This window comes from Trichechus manatus, unplaced genomic scaffold (assembly GCF_000243295.1).
Source record: "Trichechus manatus latirostris isolate Lorelei unplaced genomic scaffold, TriManLat1.0 scaffold00024, whole genome shotgun sequence".
NCBI lineage: Eukaryota > Metazoa > Chordata > Mammalia > Sirenia > Trichechidae > Trichechus > Trichechus manatus.
The window spans coordinates 18,138,870-18,158,510 of record NW_004443960.1 but is presented as its reverse complement, the minus strand read 5'-3'; the positions used below and the strand labels follow the sequence as shown (position 1 = coordinate 18,158,510).

At 43.7% G+C, this 19,641-nt stretch overlaps 1 protein-coding gene across 1 annotated transcript in view; it reads left to right on the top strand.

The window, feature by feature from the left end:
* PDILT (protein disulfide isomerase like, testis expressed) overlaps positions 1 to 18,316 on the top strand; it is a 41,731-nt gene extending 23,415 nt beyond the window's left edge. The window contains exons 5-11 of the mRNA XM_004373306.1: positions 1,519 to 1,629; positions 1,714 to 1,839; positions 6,080 to 6,277; positions 10,070 to 10,190; positions 15,045 to 15,223; positions 16,674 to 16,763; positions 18,092 to 18,316. Of these exons, the coding sequence (XP_004373363.1) occupies positions 1,519 to 1,629; positions 1,714 to 1,839; positions 6,080 to 6,277; positions 10,070 to 10,190; positions 15,045 to 15,223; positions 16,674 to 16,763; positions 18,092 to 18,316 (1,050 nt within the window). The remainder of the gene's footprint in view (positions 1 to 1,518; positions 1,630 to 1,713; positions 1,840 to 6,079; positions 6,278 to 10,069; positions 10,191 to 15,044; positions 15,224 to 16,673; positions 16,764 to 18,091) is intronic.
* Positions 18,317 to 19,641: the final 1,325 nt, after the last annotated feature.

Below are 19,641 nucleotides of genomic sequence, written 5' to 3'. Positions count from 1 at the left end.
CAACAACAAAAAACCAAAAACTGAAGCTGGATCCTATCCATGTATCACATATTACACCAAACTAAATTCCAGATGGATTCCTAGTTTAAAAGTATAAAAAATGAAACCATGGAAAGACTATAAGATGACATGGGGGAGTTTGTTTTCTAACTTTGGAGTGGAAAAGCCCCTTTAGAAGCGTGGCATAATCCCCAGAACCCATAACAAGAAAATATTGATAAATTTCGACCATATAAACATTGAAAAGTTCTGCAGAAGAAACCCCATCTTCAAATTAAAAGACAAATAACAAACTTGGAAAATATATTTGTGAGGAATTTGACATATTTTAATGGTTAAGAGGATAGACCCTAGAATCAGACTGCTTGTGTTTGAATCTTGGCTCCATAACTTACTGGCTCAGCAACATTGAGCAAGTTAATTTACTTCTCTGTACCTCAATTTCCTCTTCTGTAAAATGGGAGGGGGATGAGTCAATGCATACAAAGTGCTTAGAACTGTGGCTGGCATAATGTGAGCTCTCAGTAAGTCTATTCAGTATTATTACTATTGCTACAAGCAGCAGAGAGTTTGGACTTTATCCAAAGGACAATAAGGGGCCTAAAAACTGTTTTAAGCAAGAGAATGACATGATCAGATTTGCGTTTAAGCGATTTCACTTTGGCTGAAGTGTGGGGAATGGGTGAGAAGACCAGTAGGAGGTTACTGAAGGAGTCCAGGTGAAAGATTTGGACTAGGGTGGGATTGGTGGAGATGAAGAGAAGGAGACGAAATAAAGAGAAATCAAGAGGTAGCTGCTTTTTTCTCCTTTCACTCAGACTTTGATCTTGGGCTACAAACCAAAAAATCCCATTGCTGTCGAGTCGATTCTGACTCATAGCAATCTATAAAGAACCACATAAGTTCCTGTGTTAGTCCAGGCCCTTCTGAGAAGCAATCACCAAGCAGAATTAGACATGCAAAGGATTTACCAGGGAGAACACCTGTGAAGGAAAATGGGGAGGGAGCTGGGAGAGACTCTGAGAGCCATCAGATCCTGATGTAGGTCTGATTCTTTTGAAGGAAGGAAGGTTGGGTGGATGGAAGAGGCTTAGGCTGCAGTGAGGTTCTAAGAATGTTCAGTGAAGTTGCCCATCAGAGAAGTCCCACATCTCCCAGAAATGGGCTTACTTTAGTATCCCTGGTGCATTCAGTCATTGGCTGAGAGCAGCATGTGACAAGCATGGCCTTAGCACAAATACAGTGATGGATTTCAGAGTGCAGCAGCTGGGGTTGTCATTCAATTATACTCCCTGTGACCCAAGAGCTAAAAGATTTTTCATAGCTGCCACATACCTGTGAACCACCCATAGGCTAGTCTGCTCAGCTTTCCATATTTATCAAACACCTAAGTTATGGATTACACACACCACCATTTCTCAATGCTTTTATCCAAAGAGAAAATTGTGCCATTTATATTTATTAAATGCCTACAGTATGGAAACTACTTCCTTTCATGTTTCTCTTTTTTTGTCCCAGGGAAAAGTTGTGAACCGCCAGGAGCTTATTAATGACAGTACCAATAAGCAAGTCCTCAGTCAAGTCATTAAACAGCACCTCACAGATCTTGTTATTGAATACAACACCGAGGTCAGTGAGTAAAGGGCCCCGGGAAAAGGGGAGATGGGGTGACTATGTGTGTGTGAGAATGACTGTTTTTCCTTGTAATTTCAGAATAAGGATCTGATTTATGAGTTGAACATCCTGAATCACATGATGCTGTTTGTCTCCAAAAGCTCAGAGTCATTTGGTACCATAATTCAGCAGTATAGGTTGACATCAAAGGAATTCCAAAACAAGGTGTGTGGAAGGTGTCACTGCTCTTTGGGGCTCTTGGATGGGGATCAAAGACCTGTAGATTCTGCTGCTATTCACCTGCCCTGCTTGTAAATTAAGCCAGAAATCATTCAGTTACCTACTCATCTTTTTAATAAGTATACTATGAAAATCTGATGGGTTGGCTCCTTTTGGATGGGTTACTTTCCAGCAAGAGTGGGAGACCACAGGGTGATCCTTGGGACAGTGATTAGGAATTAGGCTGGAGGTGAGAGGGAGGAAAGACCACTCCTGGCTGAGGTCATGGAATGTGAAAAGCATGAAAGAGTGGAACAGTACAGTTTGTTGAGATTGTGGGCTTTAACATCACACCGACCTGGGCTCAAATTCTCTACCTCTTATAAGCTGTATAGGATGAGTTTCTTAACCTCTCTGCCTCAGTTGTCTCATATGTTAAATAGAGAGTTGTGGTAAGAATTAGACATGCTTGGCGCGGTGGTTAAGAGCTCGGCTGCTAACCAAAATGTCGGCCTTTCTAATGTACCAGCTGCTCCTTGGAAACCCTATGAGGCAGTTCTACTTTGTCCTCTAGGGTCGCTTTGAGTTGGAATCGACTCGATGGCAGTGGTTTTGGCTTGGTTTATATATAAAGCAGTGAGAAAATACACAGTAAATGCTGTTTATGATTATTATCCTTATCATTTTTGGAAACAAATCCATTTCTCCTAAGTGTTCATTACTATATTTGTTGTAGTTACCACCATGCAGACTACGAGGGCTATTTATTTTATTTTATTTTTACAAGAAGGATGATAATGGCAGATTCTTTTTTCTTTTTGAAGAAAATTATTCTGATATTTAAATCAAACAATTAAATATTTTGAAACCCAAAATAAACATAGAGTAAAGCTACGAGGGTGTGAACATATTTAATGTCCATGCTTCGTCTGTCACATTGGTCTCCAGGAAAATTGTTCCAGTCACAGAAATAACCAGTTAACCAGTTGCTATCGAGCTTACTCCAACTCATGGTGACCCCATGTGTGTCAGAATAGAACGGTGCTCCATAAAGTTTTCAGTGGCTGATAGTTCAGGCCTTTTTTCAGAGGGGCCTCTGGGCGGACTCGAACCTCCAGCCTTTTGGTTAGCAGCTGAGCACGTCAACTGTTTGCGCCACCTAGGGACTCCATCACAGAAATACTTCTTGCAAACATATTTCCTGGTTTATTAAATTTTAAGATTTTTGACATAATTAAATTGATTACAATCTGAGGGTTTTCCCTCTATTTCTCCTGTGTTATAATAATCAATACTTAGCCATATTTTCTTCTAGTTTATGGCTTTATTTAACTCCTTAATCTAGCTGGAACTTATTTTGGCATATGTCTTAGTTACCTACTGCTGCTCTGTCATGGATTGAATTGTGTCCCCCAAAAATATATGTATCAATTTGGTTAGGCCATGATTCCCAGTATTGTGTAATTGTCCACCATTTTGTCATGTGATGTGATTTTCCTATGAGTTGTAAATCCTATCACTATGGTGTTGATGAGATGGGATTCGCAGCAGTTACTTAATGAGGCAGGACTCAATCTACAAGATTGGATTGTGTCTTGAGCCAACCTCTTTTGAGATATAAAAGAGAGAAGCAAGCAGAGAGACATGGGGACCTCATACCACCAAGAAAGCAGCACCGGGAGCAGAGCCTGTCCTTTGAACCTGGGGTCCCTGTGCCTGAGAAGCTCCTAGTCCAAGGAAAGATTGATGACAAGGACCATCCTCCAGAGCCAGCAGAGGGAAAGCCTTCCCCTGGAACTGACGCCCTGAATTCGGACTTCTAGCCTACTAGACTGTGAGAAAATAAACTTCTGTTTGTTGAAACCATCCACTTGTGGTATTTCTGCTATAGCAGCACTAGGTAACTGAGACATTCTATAACAGAAATACCACACATGAGTGGCCTTAACAAACAGAATATTTATTTTCTCATAGTTTAGGAGGCTAGAAATCTGAATTTAGGACACCAGCTCTAGGGGAAGGCTCTCTTTCTCCGTCCGTTCTGGGGAAAGGTCCTTGTCTCTTTTCATCTTTTATTCCTAGGTTCTTGGCAATCATGTGGTCCTCTGTTTGTGCTTGCTTAATGTCTCAAAAGACATTGACTTAAAATACACCTTACACTAATACTGCCTCATTAACATAACAAAGAAAACCCATTCCCAAATGGGATTATAACCACAGGTATAGGGGTTAGGATTTACAGCACATATTTCAGGGGGACACATTCAATCCATAACAACATATAGTGTGAGATGAATTTCTATACTGCTGTTACCCCCATTTGCAAGCTTCTCCAATGGGCTGTGATCCCTATTAGAGCCAAAGAGAAACAGCTGGATTAATATTATTATTCCAATAGATTGTACTGCCATGCCCGTTTTAGTCACCTCTCCACCTCAGTGCTCAGCATATAGCAGGTGGGCAATATTGGTTAAAAATACACAAGGGTGGTTTTAATATGTTCTTGATGTTTTTCACAGTCTCCCCAGCACCTAGAAGAGTGCCTGACATGGTGGGGCGCTTCATATTTTGAAGGATGTATGCCCTGAGAGCATCTGACTCCTAGTGGCTGCAGTAACCTCTAACTGGTCTCCCTGCTTCCACTCATGCTTCTTCTCTGCAACCCCATTCCCTGTGCAGAAACTAGAGTGATCTTTTAAAAAATTGTTATCATGTCACTCTCTGCCTTAAAAATCCTTCTGTGTCCTCTTAACACGTTCAAACTAAAATGCAAGCTCCTTACAGAAGCCACTAAAGTCCAACACATCCTTGACCTCATCTCCCATGACCCTCTTCCTCCTTCTCACTTCCTTACCCTTATGGTGCTGAAGTCACATGGGTCTTTCCTTTCTATTTCTAGAACATTCTAAACTCTTTTTTTTTCCTGCCTGCAGGCCCTTGCTTTGGCAGTTTCCATTGCCTGGATCACTGTCCCTTTGACCTGTTACTCATCGCCAAGTCCCTCCTCAGAGACTCCTCCTCCCAACCACCCTGCCTAGCACTGAGCCTCCACCTCGTCCCACCTGCACAGTCACTTTCTATCACTTTGCCCTGTTTTGTTGTCTAACTGGCACTCACCAATTATCAAGTTCGTCCACTCATTTATGGTCTGTTCTCCCCACTAGAACATAAGCCCCACAAGGGCAGGGATCTTGCCTTCCTTGGGCAGTGGTGTTCCCCCGTGCTTAGTAAAATGTTGAGCATGTAGTAAGCACTCCATGAATATCTGCTGAATGAATGAGGGAATGAAGTCATGCATTTTTTTCAAAGAATAATTCAGAAAAAGAATAAGAACAAGAGTTGATATATATGGAGCATTGTCCACCTGCTGGTCACTGAACTAAGTCCTTCGTATAGATTGTCCTATTTAATTCTCACAGTAACCCTCCGGAGTGGATAGCATTATAATCACCATTTTACAGGTAAGGAAACTGAGGCACAGAAAGGGAAAATTATTGTTTTGCCAAGGAGCTGGGATGTAAACTTAGGACTGTCTGACTTCCTGTGGTTGTGTGGGTGGTGTCCTGAGCAAGGGTGCTCTGACAAGCAGCAGATCGCTGCCACCTGGCACAGCTCGGGTGCAGGGCTGCACCACCCCGAAGGAAGGGGGCCTTTACTAAGTCCTACAGAGGTGCCCCATATGCTCCGCTATTTGCATTCCACAGTGCACTCCCAAAGGTCCTTGGGTGTTGCATACATTTTGTGCTCAGTTATTAACCTAAAAAGGTTGACAGTTTGAATCTACCCATCAGCACCATGATAGAAAGGCCTAGCAATCTGCTTCCCTAAAGTTTTTTAAAAAAGAAGCCAAACTCATTGCTGTCGATTCAACTCCAACTCATGGTGACCCTATGTGTTATAGAGTAGAACTGTTCCATAGGGTTTTCTTGGCTATCATCTTTACAGAAGGTCCCTAGGTGGTGAAAATGGTTTGCACTCAACTACTAACCTAAAGGTTGGTGGTTCAAACTCATCCCGCAGCTCCATTGAAGAAAGGCCTGGCTATTTGCTTCCGTAAGGATTACAGCCAAGAAAACCCTATGATGCAGTTCTACTCTGTAACATGTGGGGTTGCTATGTGTCGGAGTCCATTCAGTGGTAACGAGTTTGACTTTGGTTTTTGGTTAGTGCACTCCCAAAGTTTCCCAACAGTTTCTCTCCTTTGGCAAAGAATCCAGAGAGAAACAGATTTCATTTCATTTGGCAGATCCTTTTCATCCTTGTGAATACCGATGAACCCAGAAACAGACGTGTCTTCGAGTACTTCCGGATCACCGAGGTTGATATCCCATCTGTCCAAATCCTAAACTTAACCTCTGATGTGAGGTATAAAATGCCTGCGGAAGAGATAACCTATGAAAACCTTAAGAAATTCGGCATCAGCTTCTTGAGTAGAAGTGCCAAGGTAAGTTCCTTCTTGGACAAGATTTACCCAGAATCTCAGAATCGCCCCTTTCCCATAACTCTGCTGGCTTTGCTCACCCAAATGGGGAGGAAGGATAACGGTCAAACTCGTGGTTCAATGTGGAGAATTCTCTCATCTCCCTACCCCAAATCTGTCCAACTCCTGACCTGTCCTGAGCCTATAATTCCACCATTAGTACTTTATTCTTCTAGTGAAGTAATTTCCTCCCCAAGAATCTTCCCTTAAAATGCTGGCCCTCAGGAGGGCTAACTGATCAGTCTCTAATCCTTCTTTAAGACTCTAGTGTGAAAGTTATACTTATCCGCAGGGTAGATGCATGCTTATGAGGAGCAGAAGAGGGTGGCGCACAGAGCTATCGGCATTTAACCTCAAAGGTTTTAGGAGACATTTGGTTGGGTGGGGTGGAAGGGGGTCTACTTTGCCAAAAGGGAGAAGCAGCTGCAGAAATATCACCACATAACACACCAGCCACTGTTACTTAGCATCTACTGTATCCCTCAGCTGAGGGCAGTGGTGGTTCCATGGTAGAATTCTTACTTTCCGTGAGGAAGACACGGGCTTGATTCCTAGGCAATGCTCCTCATGTGCAGCCATCACCCATCTGTCTCACTCATTGTCTGTCTCCTTCACTAGAACATAAGCTCCACAAGGGCAGGGATTTTGCTTGCCTCGGGCAGTGGCGTATCCTCAGTGAAGGCTTACTTGTTGCTCTGATGCTAAACAGGTTTCAGTGGAGCTTCCAGACTAAGACAGACTAGGAAGAAAGGCCTGATGATCTACTTCTGAAAATCAGCCAGTGAAAACCCTATGGGTCACAACAGTCAGATCCTGTCATGCATAGGGTCGCCATGAATTGGGGGCCTACTCAACAGCAGCTAACAACAACAATACCCTCAACTACCCTGCTGAGTGAGGTGACCATACTGTTTATGGTCCAAACTGGGACACGTCTGAGAGTAAAGGGGACACTCTTTAAAGTATTCTGGAACAACAGGTGTAAATTGGGACTTTCACAAGCAAACTGAAATGTATGGTCACTTTACCTTTGAGGGCTTCCCTTATCTTCTGTCCATTCCCCTAAGCAAACTGCTTCCCTTGCACCTTCTCAAGAGGAAGCTGTTTTTCTCTTACACACAGTGTCATCAGGAGGTTGTTGTCTTTCCCAAACCATTCCTCCTCCTTCTACCATCCAAAACCCCAGATTCTTTGGATCCTATGCCTTTGGACTTTAGACCACCTGCTCCCTCCCCTCCTTGTTGTTCTCTGTCCGTCTCCCCTTCACTCTCTGAGGACTTAAGCTCCCAATCACAGACTTCCCTTCCACCTCTACTCCACCATCATTCCCAGAGACGTCAGTAACTAAAACCCTGGTCTCTCTTTGGAGTCCCTGGGTGGTACAAATGATTAATGTGCTCAGCTGTTAATCCAAAAGTTGGAGGTTCAAGTCTACCCAGAGGTGCCTCAGTAGAAAGACCTGGTGATTCACTTCCAAAGAATCAGTCATAGAAAACTCCCCGGAGTACAGTTGTACTCTGTAATACAATTTATTCCTGTTGTTCCAAATCGACTCTACAGCAACCGGTTTGGTTATTGGTTGGTCACACCTTTCCGATAACCAGTGTGTTCACTCCACCTCAGCCGCCTCTTCTTATGACCACACTCTGGAGATGGAAGCCCTTTGAAATCTTGATTTTAAGTTTCCTTCTCTAGTACCCACATAGCTACCATTTCTCAACTTCCTCATGGCCTCCAATCTTCCGATGGCACCTCTTTCACCACGTCAGCTCTTTCCTCTCTTTGCTGTCATTTTTGTGGACTTGGATTCTATGGCCCATCCCTCTGATGACAACTCCCTTAACTCCTTTACCCACTCCGCTTTCCACCTCCTCCATGCCCTAGAGTACTCACCAGGCAAAATCCAAACCCCAATTGAACCTGCTTACCTTCTCCATTTCACACCGTGAGCCTGGGTGGCTTCATGGAATCACAAACCAAAATTTCCCATGGGCTACCAGCCACGTTCTGGCATCTCTGTCTAACTTTCTCTTAATGGGTTCATTTTCTCAGTCTCTGAATCTGTTTCTCCTCATACATCATTTCTTTCACTGTTAGCTGAGTACTCTACACAATCGATTGTGAAGAAAATAGAAGGCTTCAGGAAGGTACCCCTTGTTTTCACCACCATATCTACAAACCTACCTAGAAAACTCCACCCATCTTCTGTCTTCCCTCTGGTTAGATCTGAGAACAGGTTAGACCTGCGAACAATACCTCCCTCTCAAGGGCCAACATGCCCTTTCTGCTTTTGGAAAGAAAATGGACATCCTTCATGTGCCTAGTGAACCCTGCCTGGTCTGACCCATTCCTAATTCCTAATTGTCCCTAATTCCCATTCCTAATTCTCCCTCATTTTCACTATTTCCCATCTCTGGCCCCCAGTCCTTCACCACTTTTATGCTCAGACTACAAGGGTGTTTTGGGTCTTTTCCAGAATCTGGGGCAGAGTGAGAGAGGGAATTGTGGGAGAAAAGGCTGGTGATCTGGGCAGAGGCCAGAAAACATGAGTGTCTTAAGCATATTAAGGATTTGGTATCCTAAGAGCAATGGGAAGCCAGGTTTGCATGGTGAACATAGAACCCTGCTTGTGGAAGAATAAGGGTGTGGAGAGGCTCAAGAGGAGATGCAGAAGGAACATTCAGGAAGCTATTTCAGTGGTCCAGATGAGAGATGAAGGCCACCTGGACTAAGGTGGTGGCAGCGTGGATGGAGAGAAGAGTGTGGATTCAAGCGATATTCAGCAGACAATAGTTCTAGAGAAAAATATGATATGGCCTGAGATTTGTACCATCTCCTTCAAGGAAAAGCAAGAGTTTGGTTTATTCTTTCATTCATTTATTCACAAAACATTTATTGAAGGAGCCTTTGGATGGCACAAGCAGTTAACTGCTTGGCTGCTAACCAAATTATTGGAAGTTCAAGTCTACCCACAGGCACCTCAGAAGAAAGGTCTGGTGAGCTACTTCCAAAAAATCACCTTTTGGAAACCCTATGGAGTGCAGTTCTGCTCTGACACACGTGGGGTAGCCATGAGTTGGAATCAACTGGACGGCAAGTGTGTACAACTATGTACCAGGAAGTGGATACTCAATGAGGGGAAAAAAGCCCTTCATGACATTCCGTCTACCTAGGAAGACACATATTAGTCAAATAACCGGACAAATAAATATAAATGATAATTTTGAATAAATGATACGAGAAAAAGTACTAAGTGTTATGGAGAAATTACGGTAGTGGGATCTAACCTACTCCGGGGGAGGGTCAGGGAAGGCTTCCCTTGAGTTCATTCTGAAGGATGAATCTGAGGAATTTATAAGAAGGCAGGGCAGAGGTGAGGAGTGGGGAAGACATTGCAGGCAGAGGGAACAGCATAAGCAAAGACTGAGGTTGGAGGGAGGCAGTCCTTTGTATTAATTAAAGATGTTAATGCGTGAACCCCACTCTCATCTAAAAATCCCAAGAATCATGTATTTGAAATGCTAGAGTCCATCCTAGTTTGGAGCTCTGTCTCCTCCTCAGCCTTCTAATCCCAATTTTCCCTGGACAATCCAGGGTAGTCATCAAGCTCACCATCTAGGTCAGCATTTCAAACTCCCTCCCAAGACTCTTGTGTAAGAATAAGAGAAAAACTTCCATTGTTTCCCATCAGAGTAGGGACCCCCAACTGCCAACCTCCTTCTGGAGACTGTTAGATCTCTTGAATTTGCTTCCTAGAAACATCAATCCAGTGAAGAGCTTCCAAAATATTGGGACCAGGGACCGGTTAAGCAGCTCGTGGGAAAGAACTTCCACATAGTCGTCTTTGACAAGGAAAGAGATGTGTTTGTGATGTTCTGTAAGTACCTCTGCAGGGGCAGAAGGGAGGCAATGCTCCCACGTTGTTACTTTTCAAGTGTTTCCTTCAATTCTTGGGCACTCATATCTCCAAAGCCCAACCAAGCAGCATGCCAAAGATGGTCTTCAGGCACCCAAAGAGTTTGGATCCAGATGCTATCAGCTACCTTGTGAAGCTGTGAACATGTGGAATATCTTCCACATAATCCAAGCTCTTGGCTATTTATAACAATAACAATGCGGATGGCTAACATTGATGGAATGCTGCAGTATAACTGAGCTGTTTTCTGTGTGTGTGTGTGTGTGTGTGTGTGTGTGTGTGTGTATACATATATATATATATATATATATGGAGCCCTGGGGGCACAGTGGTTAAGAACTCAGCTGCTAACCAAAGGTCAGCAGTTCAAATCCACCAGCTGCTCCTTGGAAACCCTATGGGGCAGTTCTAGTCTGTTCTGTAGGGTTGCTATGAGTCGGAATTGACTTGATCGCAACGGGTTTTGGGTTTTATATATATATGTATATATAATCTCATTTAATCCTTACAACATCCTTTGGAAAGTAGCTACTATTTTTGTTCCCACTTTGCCGATGATGAAGCACAATCTCAGGAAGATAAAGAAACCTTCCCAAAGTCACATAGATATTAAGTGCTGGAGATAGGGTTTGAACCCATAGAGTCTGACTCTTGGTGGCGTGGTGGTTAAAGCGCTTGGGTGCTAACTGAAAGTTGGTGGTTCGTATCCACCAGCCACTCTTTGGGAGAAAGATGTGGCAGTCTGCTTCTGTAAAAACTTACAGCCTTGGAAACCCTATGGGAGCAGTTCTACTCTGTCCTATAGGGTCGCTATGAGTTGGAATCGACTAGATGGCAACAGGTTTTTTTTTTTTTTTGGTTTAGTCTGACTCCAGAATCCACTCTCATAGCTGCTTTACAGAATGCCCCTGTTTCTGACTTTATGTGACTTATCAAATGTCCCATATTTAACCTACCTGAGTTGGTGTGGCTGAGGTGGGGACCCAAGTCCTGTGTGTAAAGGACTTAGCACACAGTGTCTGGCATATTATAAGCACTTGATGAATGACAACCATCGCTGCTGTTGCTGTTCCTCTAGTTTTAATTATTTCTGGTGCTCACGTTAAGTACTGTTGTCTTTTCTCCCGTTTGTGATCTGCACAGGAGAGCCAAAGCCAGGGGTGTTGTGTCCCATCCTGAGACACAGAGGAGGGTGACACTGAAGTTATCTCAGACATATCTGTTGTTTTTACAGAGGAGTTGCCATTGTTGAGCACTGCAATGAGCCAGGCATGAGTTTACTTTCGACATGTGTGCTCTGTCCTTCCTCACACAAGCCTGGGGGAATGTGTCTTCGCTCCCCTGGTGCTGCTATAACAGAAATACCACAAGTAGGTGGCTTGAGAGAACAGAAATTTATTTTCTCACAGTTTAGAAGGCTAAAAGTTCCGGGCTCTAGAGGAAGGCTTTTTCTGCTCCCTCCTGGAAAAAATCCTTGTCTCATCCTCTCTAGCATTCCTCTTCATGCTCCTTGGAGGTCTCCACGTGGCATGTAGCTTTCCCCATCTGTACTCCTTGCTTCTGTGCTTAATGGTCTCTTTTATAGCTCAAAAGCGATTGGCTTAAGATGCAGCCTACACAGATACAGTCTCATTAACATAACTAAGAAAGGCCTGTTCCCAAATGGGATTACATCCATATGTACAGGGGTTCGGATTTATGACACATACATGTATTTTTTTTTTTTTTACTTTTTTTCTTACTGTACTTTAGATGAAGGTTTACAGAGCATACGAGTTTCTCATTAAACAATACACATATTGTTTTGTAACATTGGTTGCCAACCCCACAACATGTCAACACATTCCCCTTCTCCACTTTGGGTTCCCCATTACCAGCTTTCCTATCCCCTCCTGCCTTCTCGTCCTTGCCCCTGGGTTGGTGTGCCATTTAGCCTCATTTTGTTTTATGGGCCTGTCTAATCTTTGGTGAGGTTGAACCTCAGGAGTAATTTCATTACTGAGCTATAAGGGTGTCCAGGGGCTATACTCACAGGGTTTCTCCAGTCTCTGTCAGACCAGTAAGTATGTGGGTTTTTTTTTTTTTTTTTTTTTTTTTTGTGAGCTAGAATTTTGTTCTACATTTTTTTCCAGCTCTTTCCGGGACCCTCTATTGTGATCCCTGTCAGAGCAGTCGGTGCTGGTAGCCAGGCACCATCTAGTTGTGCTAGACTAAGTCTGGTGGAGGCTGTGGTCCATTAGTCCATTTGGACTAATCTTTGCCTTGTGTCTTTGGTTTTCTTCTTTCCCCCTTGCTCCAGTCAGGGTGAGACCAGTGGAGTATCTTAGGTGGCTGCTCACAAGCTTTTAAGAACCCAGACGCTACTCTCCAAAGTAGAATATAGGACATTTTCTTTATAAACTATGTTATGCCAATTGAGCTAGATGTCCCCCTAGACCATGGTTCCCATGCCTCAGCCCAGTAATTTGGTCCCTCAGGGAGTTTGGATGTATCTATGGAGCTTCCATGACCTTGCCTTGGACAAGTTGTGCTGACTTCCATAGTATTGTGCACTGTCATACCCTTCACCAAAGTCACCACTCATCTATTGTCTAGTATTTTTCCCTCCCACCCCTACCTTCCCTCATAACCATCAAAGATTGTTTCTTTTTTTGTGTAAACCTTCTCATGAGTTTTTACAGTAGTGGTCTCATACAATATTTGTCCTTTTGTGATTGACTTATTTCACTCAGCATAATGCCCTCCACATTCATCCATGTTGTGATATGCTTCGAAGATTCATCACTGTTCTTTATCATTGCGTAGTATTCCATTGCATATGTATCGTAGTTCATTTATCCATTCATCTATTGATGGGCATCTAGATTGTTTCCATCTTTTTGCTATTGTGAACAATGCTGCAGTGAACATGGGTATGCATATGTCTATTCATGTGACAGCTCTTATTTCTTTACGATATATTCCTGCGAGTGGGATTGCTGGATGATATGGTATTTCTATTTCTAGATTTTTAAGGAAGTGCCATATAGCTTTCCAAAATCGTTGTACCATTTTGCATTCCCACCAGTAGTGTATAAGAGTTCCAGTCTCCCTGCAGCCCCTCCAACATTTGCTATTTTCTGTTTTTTTGTTTCGTGCCAGTAATGTTGGGGTGAGATGGTATCTCATTGTGGTTTTAATTTGCATTTCTCTAATGGCTAGTGATCGAGAGCATTTCCTCATGTATTTGTTAACCATTTGAATGTCTTCTTTGGTGAAGTACCTGTTCATATCCTTTGCCCATTTTTTAATTGGATTATTTGTCTTACTGTTGTAGAGGTGTTGAATTTTCCTGTAGATTTAGATTAGGCCTTTGTCAGATAAGTCATAGCCAAAAAATTTTTCCCAATCTGTATTTTCTGTTTTTACTCTTTTGGTGAAGTATTTTGTTGAGCATTAAGTGTTTAATTTTTAGAAGATCCCAGTTATCTAGCTTATCTTCTGGTGTTTATTATTAGTTACGGTTGTATCCTGTTAATGCCGACAACACATATTTTTTTGAGGATGCAATTCAGTCCATAACAGAAGGGCTAATGGCTTTCACCATGATATAGATTAGGGACCTTAGGGAGGTTAATTATTTTACCGCCTGGCCACATTGCACATACGTGGCAACAAGTTCAAAGGGAGGTCTGATGCCTCTACTTCCGTGAGGGTGAGACAAGGGCTCGACTGTATCAAGAAGCCTTTTAAATCTCACTGAAAGGGACACTCAGGCACGGGGCAAGGTGGTTAAGGTCTGCGGCTTTTCAGTGAGCAGCCGGAGCAGCCAATCTGTACTTACCTGACACTCAGAGTTAGGAGAATGCCCATTTGGTTCTTGTAAAAGCAGTCTCATTTTCTAGGAAGCAGGACTGTCAGATTGGCCCCCTGGGGCTGCAGCCATTATGCCCCTTCCTGTTCCAACCCAGGGGCCAACTGGCTCCAGGGGGCTGACGGGTTGTTTGTGCAGATGGAATGGAAATGGAGGCACTTGGTTTGTAAATGGGGGATGATCATCCAAATATAGTGTCCGAGGGTCTTTGAGGTCATTCTGCCCACAGAGCCAGAAACTTTGTGCTTCAGGCTTGAAAGGAAGGAGGAGCAGGCAAAGTTTGGTTTCCCTTTCTTTTTGGATCCGGGCACTGATTACTCACCAGAGGGCCAGGTGCCTGGGCCAGACTCGAAGCTCAAGGAGCTGTCCACAGAAGTCCAGTATCCCCTTCGAGGGGTAGTTGTACTGGTGACAAACTCCAGTTTATTTCTTGGGCGTGTTCTCCACTGGACTGAAAGGCAGTTGGGTGTAATGGTCACAAGTCCAAGCAGCCTGTCTTCATCCCACCTCCTCTGCTTGATAACTGGATGGCCTTGGACAAGTAGCTTAACATCTGTTGAAGAACCCTAACATGCACACCACACACACACACGCTTTTTGGCAGAGCATAAGGAATCATCTAAGGCAAATATTTTTTCTTGCTTTTCTTCTTCAGCAGGAGTGGAAAGTTATGTTAAAATAAAGGATTAAACAACAAAGATTAGCAGAGAACCCCACAACATGTTAAAGAGTCCCTGTCTAGAGTGGAAAGGGACTAGGCTACTTTTTAAAATTTATTTAATAATCATCTGGTACCATGTTTAAATGAAAAGAATTTACCTAATACACCATTAAAGAAAGAGGGAGTGCAATTTGCAAAGCAGCAGAAATATGAATAAGACACAGTGGTGGAGCTTACTGGGTGGTACTGGCTTCCAGATCCTCCGTCAGTGTAAGCCTGAGTAATGGCTCTTCTCTTCCAGATGCGCCCTGGTCTAAAAAGTGCAGGGCGCTATTCCCACTGTGGGAAGAATTGGGCAGAAAGTATCAAAACCACTCCACAGTCACCATCGCCAAGATTGACATCACGGCAAACGACATTCAGCTCATGAACCTGGACCGGTACCCATTCTTCAGGTTTTTCCCCATCAACTCTGAACAAGTAAGAGGCTCCTGGGACGCACATAACTGAAAATGTTATGTTGTCATCAGGCACTCAGTTTCTCCCTTTCTCCAGCTTTGCCTTCTACCAAACAAGCTTCATTCTCAGCTCCAGCCTCTATTATCCACCCATGTTCAAGTCCAAAGAGTATTTTCCAGTAACGTCTACAAAAGTTCCTAAGACTACCTATAGCTGAGTCTTGCTTAGATCAGTTGCCCATCTCTGACCCAATCATTGTGGCCAATGACTCCTAATAAACCAATGAGTGTTTTGATTTATCAGACCTGGGTTACATTGTTCCCTCTGGTATGGAGGCTAAGCCTGACCCTGACTGTATGGGATAAAGTGGGGGAATCTCCATGTGAATGTTGGGGGTGGGGTGCTACCAGTAGAAGGAAGAATGCACATTAAAGACAAACAGTGGCTTTTACGTCTTGGGATTATAGTTATTGACCATCACCAGTGTTGATGGAACATACTCTTCATGCCACTTAGACATGTTGGGGGGATGTGTCAATCAAAGAAGTGCAAGCAGAGGTCCCTGCTCCCAAGAAGAGTATGACTAAGTGTGGGCAAGAAGTCACCATGGTATGATATGGGCCTGTCTCTAAATGCAACTGGACTTGAGGGGAGGGACAGATTCTGGAGGGCAGTTATGGCTGGAGGTCTTCATGCAGACACTGGAGCTTTGAAGAATGGTAGGGATTTAAGCTGGATTAGAGGAGGGGATGTAACTATAGGTAGAGAAGGACAGCATGAGCAAAGAGGGCAGGAGGATAACCAAAGCATTTTGAAGAGATGCCATTCTCCTCGTGCAGGAGATCCAAGTGGAGGATGAGGCTGGAGTGAGAGGAAGGGTCTTAAGTCATCAGAAAAGGAGTTTAGATAACCAGCGGATAGTAAACCACTTCTCATCCTTCTTGAAGACTGAATGAGGAAAGGGAACTAGTGATGGCTGAGCACCCAGGATGTCCTGGATGCTTTGTGAAATTATTATTATTATCATTATTATTATAGTAATAGGAAATACATAGACTGCTCACTATGAGCCAGCCCTGGTTTTAAGTACTCTGCATATATTAACTTATTTAGTCCTTAAAACAACACTCTGAGGTAGATACTATTATTATTCCCATATTACAGATGAAGAAGCTGAGTCATAGAGAGGTTAAGCAACAAGATCACACCACTAAGTGATGAAGCTAGGCCTTGTGCCCTGGCAGTCTGGCTCCAGAGCCCATGCTTTGAACCATTACATTACAACCCTATGATGGAGTATTTGTTAGGATTGATATTTTAGAACCATGGTAATGGAGGCTCAGAAAGCTTAAGTAGTCTGTTCATGATCACTCAGGTTGTTAGGAATTTGAACCTGGATGTACCTATGGAGCAATTCCTGAACATCTTGCAGGAAAAGGCCACCGTCCTGACTGTTCTGTTTTCTCCCTAGGGTGTAATATATAAGGGAGAATATACTGTGAAGGGCTTTTCTGATTTCCTGGAAAGTCAAATCAATACCAGGATTGAGGAAGAGGACGAGGTAAGGGGAAACAGCAACACCCTGAATTACTCTGTCCCACAAAGAATTAGCAGGAACTCAATGGACTGGAGAAGAGTGTGCCAAGAGTTCTCATGATCTTGTCCACTCTGAAGATAGCTGAGGATGGGTGGGCAACCACTGAGTTTGGATGACTTTACTGTGGTTGTTTTTAGGTGCCATTGAGTCAGTTCTGACTAATAATTACCTTATGTACAAGGAATGAAACACTGCCTGGTACTGCGCCATCCTCACAATCATTGCTATGTTTGAGCCCATTGTTGCAGCCACTGTGTAAATCCATCTCATTGAGTGTCTTACTCTTTTTCACTGGCCCTCCACTTTATCAAGCATGATGTCTGTCTCTGGGGACTGGTCCGTTCTGATAACATGTCCAAAGTACGTAAGACAAAGTCTCACCATCCTCCCTTCTAAGGAACGTGACTTTACTAGTCACCTAATTTCAAGGGTATTTACTATGAGGAAGCAGAAATGGGAGGCTTTAAAAAACATGGGGAAGGGCAAAAGTTCTCCCATGGCTCCTACAAGCTGCTTCCCTTGGCCTACAGTTGCTGAGGTGGCAGCCAGATACTTTGATGGGGTCTTGCCTTCTGGCATTATGGATGGGACCACAATTCCCCTCTCCCAATCTTGCCTCTGTGATGCCATCTTCTGGAAGTTTCCATCAGTATTAATCAGGACCCATTCAATTGCAGATGTTAGGAACTCACTGGTGTGAAGAACAATGGGGATTTATCTCATGAAACTGGTAGACTGTCAGGCGGGGATAGATTCAGAAGCTCAAACAGTAATGCTAAGACGTTGTCTCTCTCCATCTCTGTTTTCTTCTACATTGGCTTCATTCTCAAGCAATGGCTTCGTTCTTAAGCAATCTCTTCCCCCACAAAGGACCAGAGATTGCTCCACAGTTCCAATCTAACATCCTACCACTTAGAAAGAAACCACCTCTTCTCAGCCTCAGCAAATACCCTGGGCAGAGATCTCATTGGCTAGGCCTGGGTCACGTGTGCAGCCCTGGAGCTAGAGATGGGGCAGCCACACCTGTGAATTTAGAGTAGGGGAGGGGTGGTTCCTCACAGGTGCTCTTACCAAAAGGGTAAAATCATAGTTAGACACTCCTGCATCCAAGCCAAATGGACCTTTTCCAGTTCTGAAGACCTCTAGGCCAAGAACTGATTCTTTCTGGGTACTTCCTCCCAGAAATAGAGGTCTTGACAATTGCAGTCACAATTATCATATATTTTTTTCTCTTCATTTCTTTGTGCCCTTTTTTCCTCCATTCCTTCTTCTTCTTCTTTTTTTTTTAATAGATATTATTTGTTGAGCAAAGCGAGCTGGTAGAAGAGAAGGTATTGCCTGAGGAAGAGGAGGAAACTTTTGAGAAGAAAGAGTTATCTGAGCAGAAGTTGCCTGTGCTAGAGAACGTGACCAGGCTGGAAGAGCCAGATGGGCAGAAGGAACTAGTGGAGGAGGTGGCTAAGCCAATGGGACCTCCAAGACAAGAGAAGAAACCAAGAGTCAAGGAAGAACTTTAGCTTCTCCAAAACCAGGGGGAAAAGCGTCCATCTTCCTGATCCTGGTATCATTTTCCGAGTGGATCTCCTCCAAATAAAATTTTGTATTATTGTGGTGGGGTGGGTAGGGGCTGGAAAATAAAGTTCCTAAATGCCTTTTGCTCTGTTTTACTCATTACCTCTTATTCCTGATTGATGCTGTCTTAGAAGAGCTGTTTGACCTGGAATTCAGATAGGCTGCAACATTTAATAAGTGCTTACAACTTGCTGGACATTCATCTAGTTCTCATAACATCATAGGGAGGTAGATTTTGTTATCCCCATTTTAGAGATGAGGAAACTGAGACACAGGAGAGGCTAAGTAACCACAGGATCACACAGGTAGGAAGCCATTGAGATTTGATCCCAGGAAATCTCATGCCAGCGACTGTGTACTTAACCACTATGCAGTACAGCCTCATACCAGGTTGCGGGCCCCAGAGTTTGGGGAAGCCTTTGGATTCAAGGGGATTGGTTTACTTGAGCTGCATTTTGAGCCAATAAGAAAGAGACTCAACCCCCACGTCTGTCCCTCAGCCTTTTGCGTCTCAGTAAGTGGCCCACTCACTGAAGCAAAAATCCCAAGATCATCCTTAATTCCTGACTTTCCCTTTACTACCACATCCAAGGCTTGTGGCTCCACCCACTTCCCTCCTCCTGACTGCTCCCACTTCCTCCCATCTCCACTAACATCACTCACCATTCTCAGCTGCTGAAGTCTCCTGTCTCTTTGCTACCATTCTGTACCTCCTTCCCCTTCCCCTGCCAAAAATAAATCCATATTCCACACAGCTGTTGGGGCAATCTTTTAAAAAGCCATAGCCATGAGCACTGACAACACTACCTTGTTTTAACCCTCAAATGGCATCTCAATGCTTTTAGAATAAGATCTAGTCTCCTTACCATGCCTCCAAGGTCCTGCAGATCTCTTCCTCCTCTCTCCCTCTCACTTCCTAGGCTCCAGAAACACTGCCTTCCTATTCTTCAAACAAGTCAAATGCGCGCGCGCTCTCTCTCTCCCCATCACTGTTCCCTCTGCCTAAATGCACTCCCCCAGCTCTTCCTGCTGCTGTTTCCTTTTCATCATTCGAATCTCGGCTCAAATGTCACCACCTTAAAAAGGTCTTCCTGGATCCTGATGTTTGAAAGCATCTTCTTACTTTGCTGTACACTGCTGTATTACCCTCTTCCCCCACTAGCCTATAAACCCCCAGAGAGCAGACATACCTCCTGTCTTCTCCACTGGACTCCCAGTGCCTAGAACTCTGCTTGGCACATAGTAGATGCTCAATAATTGTCAGTGGATC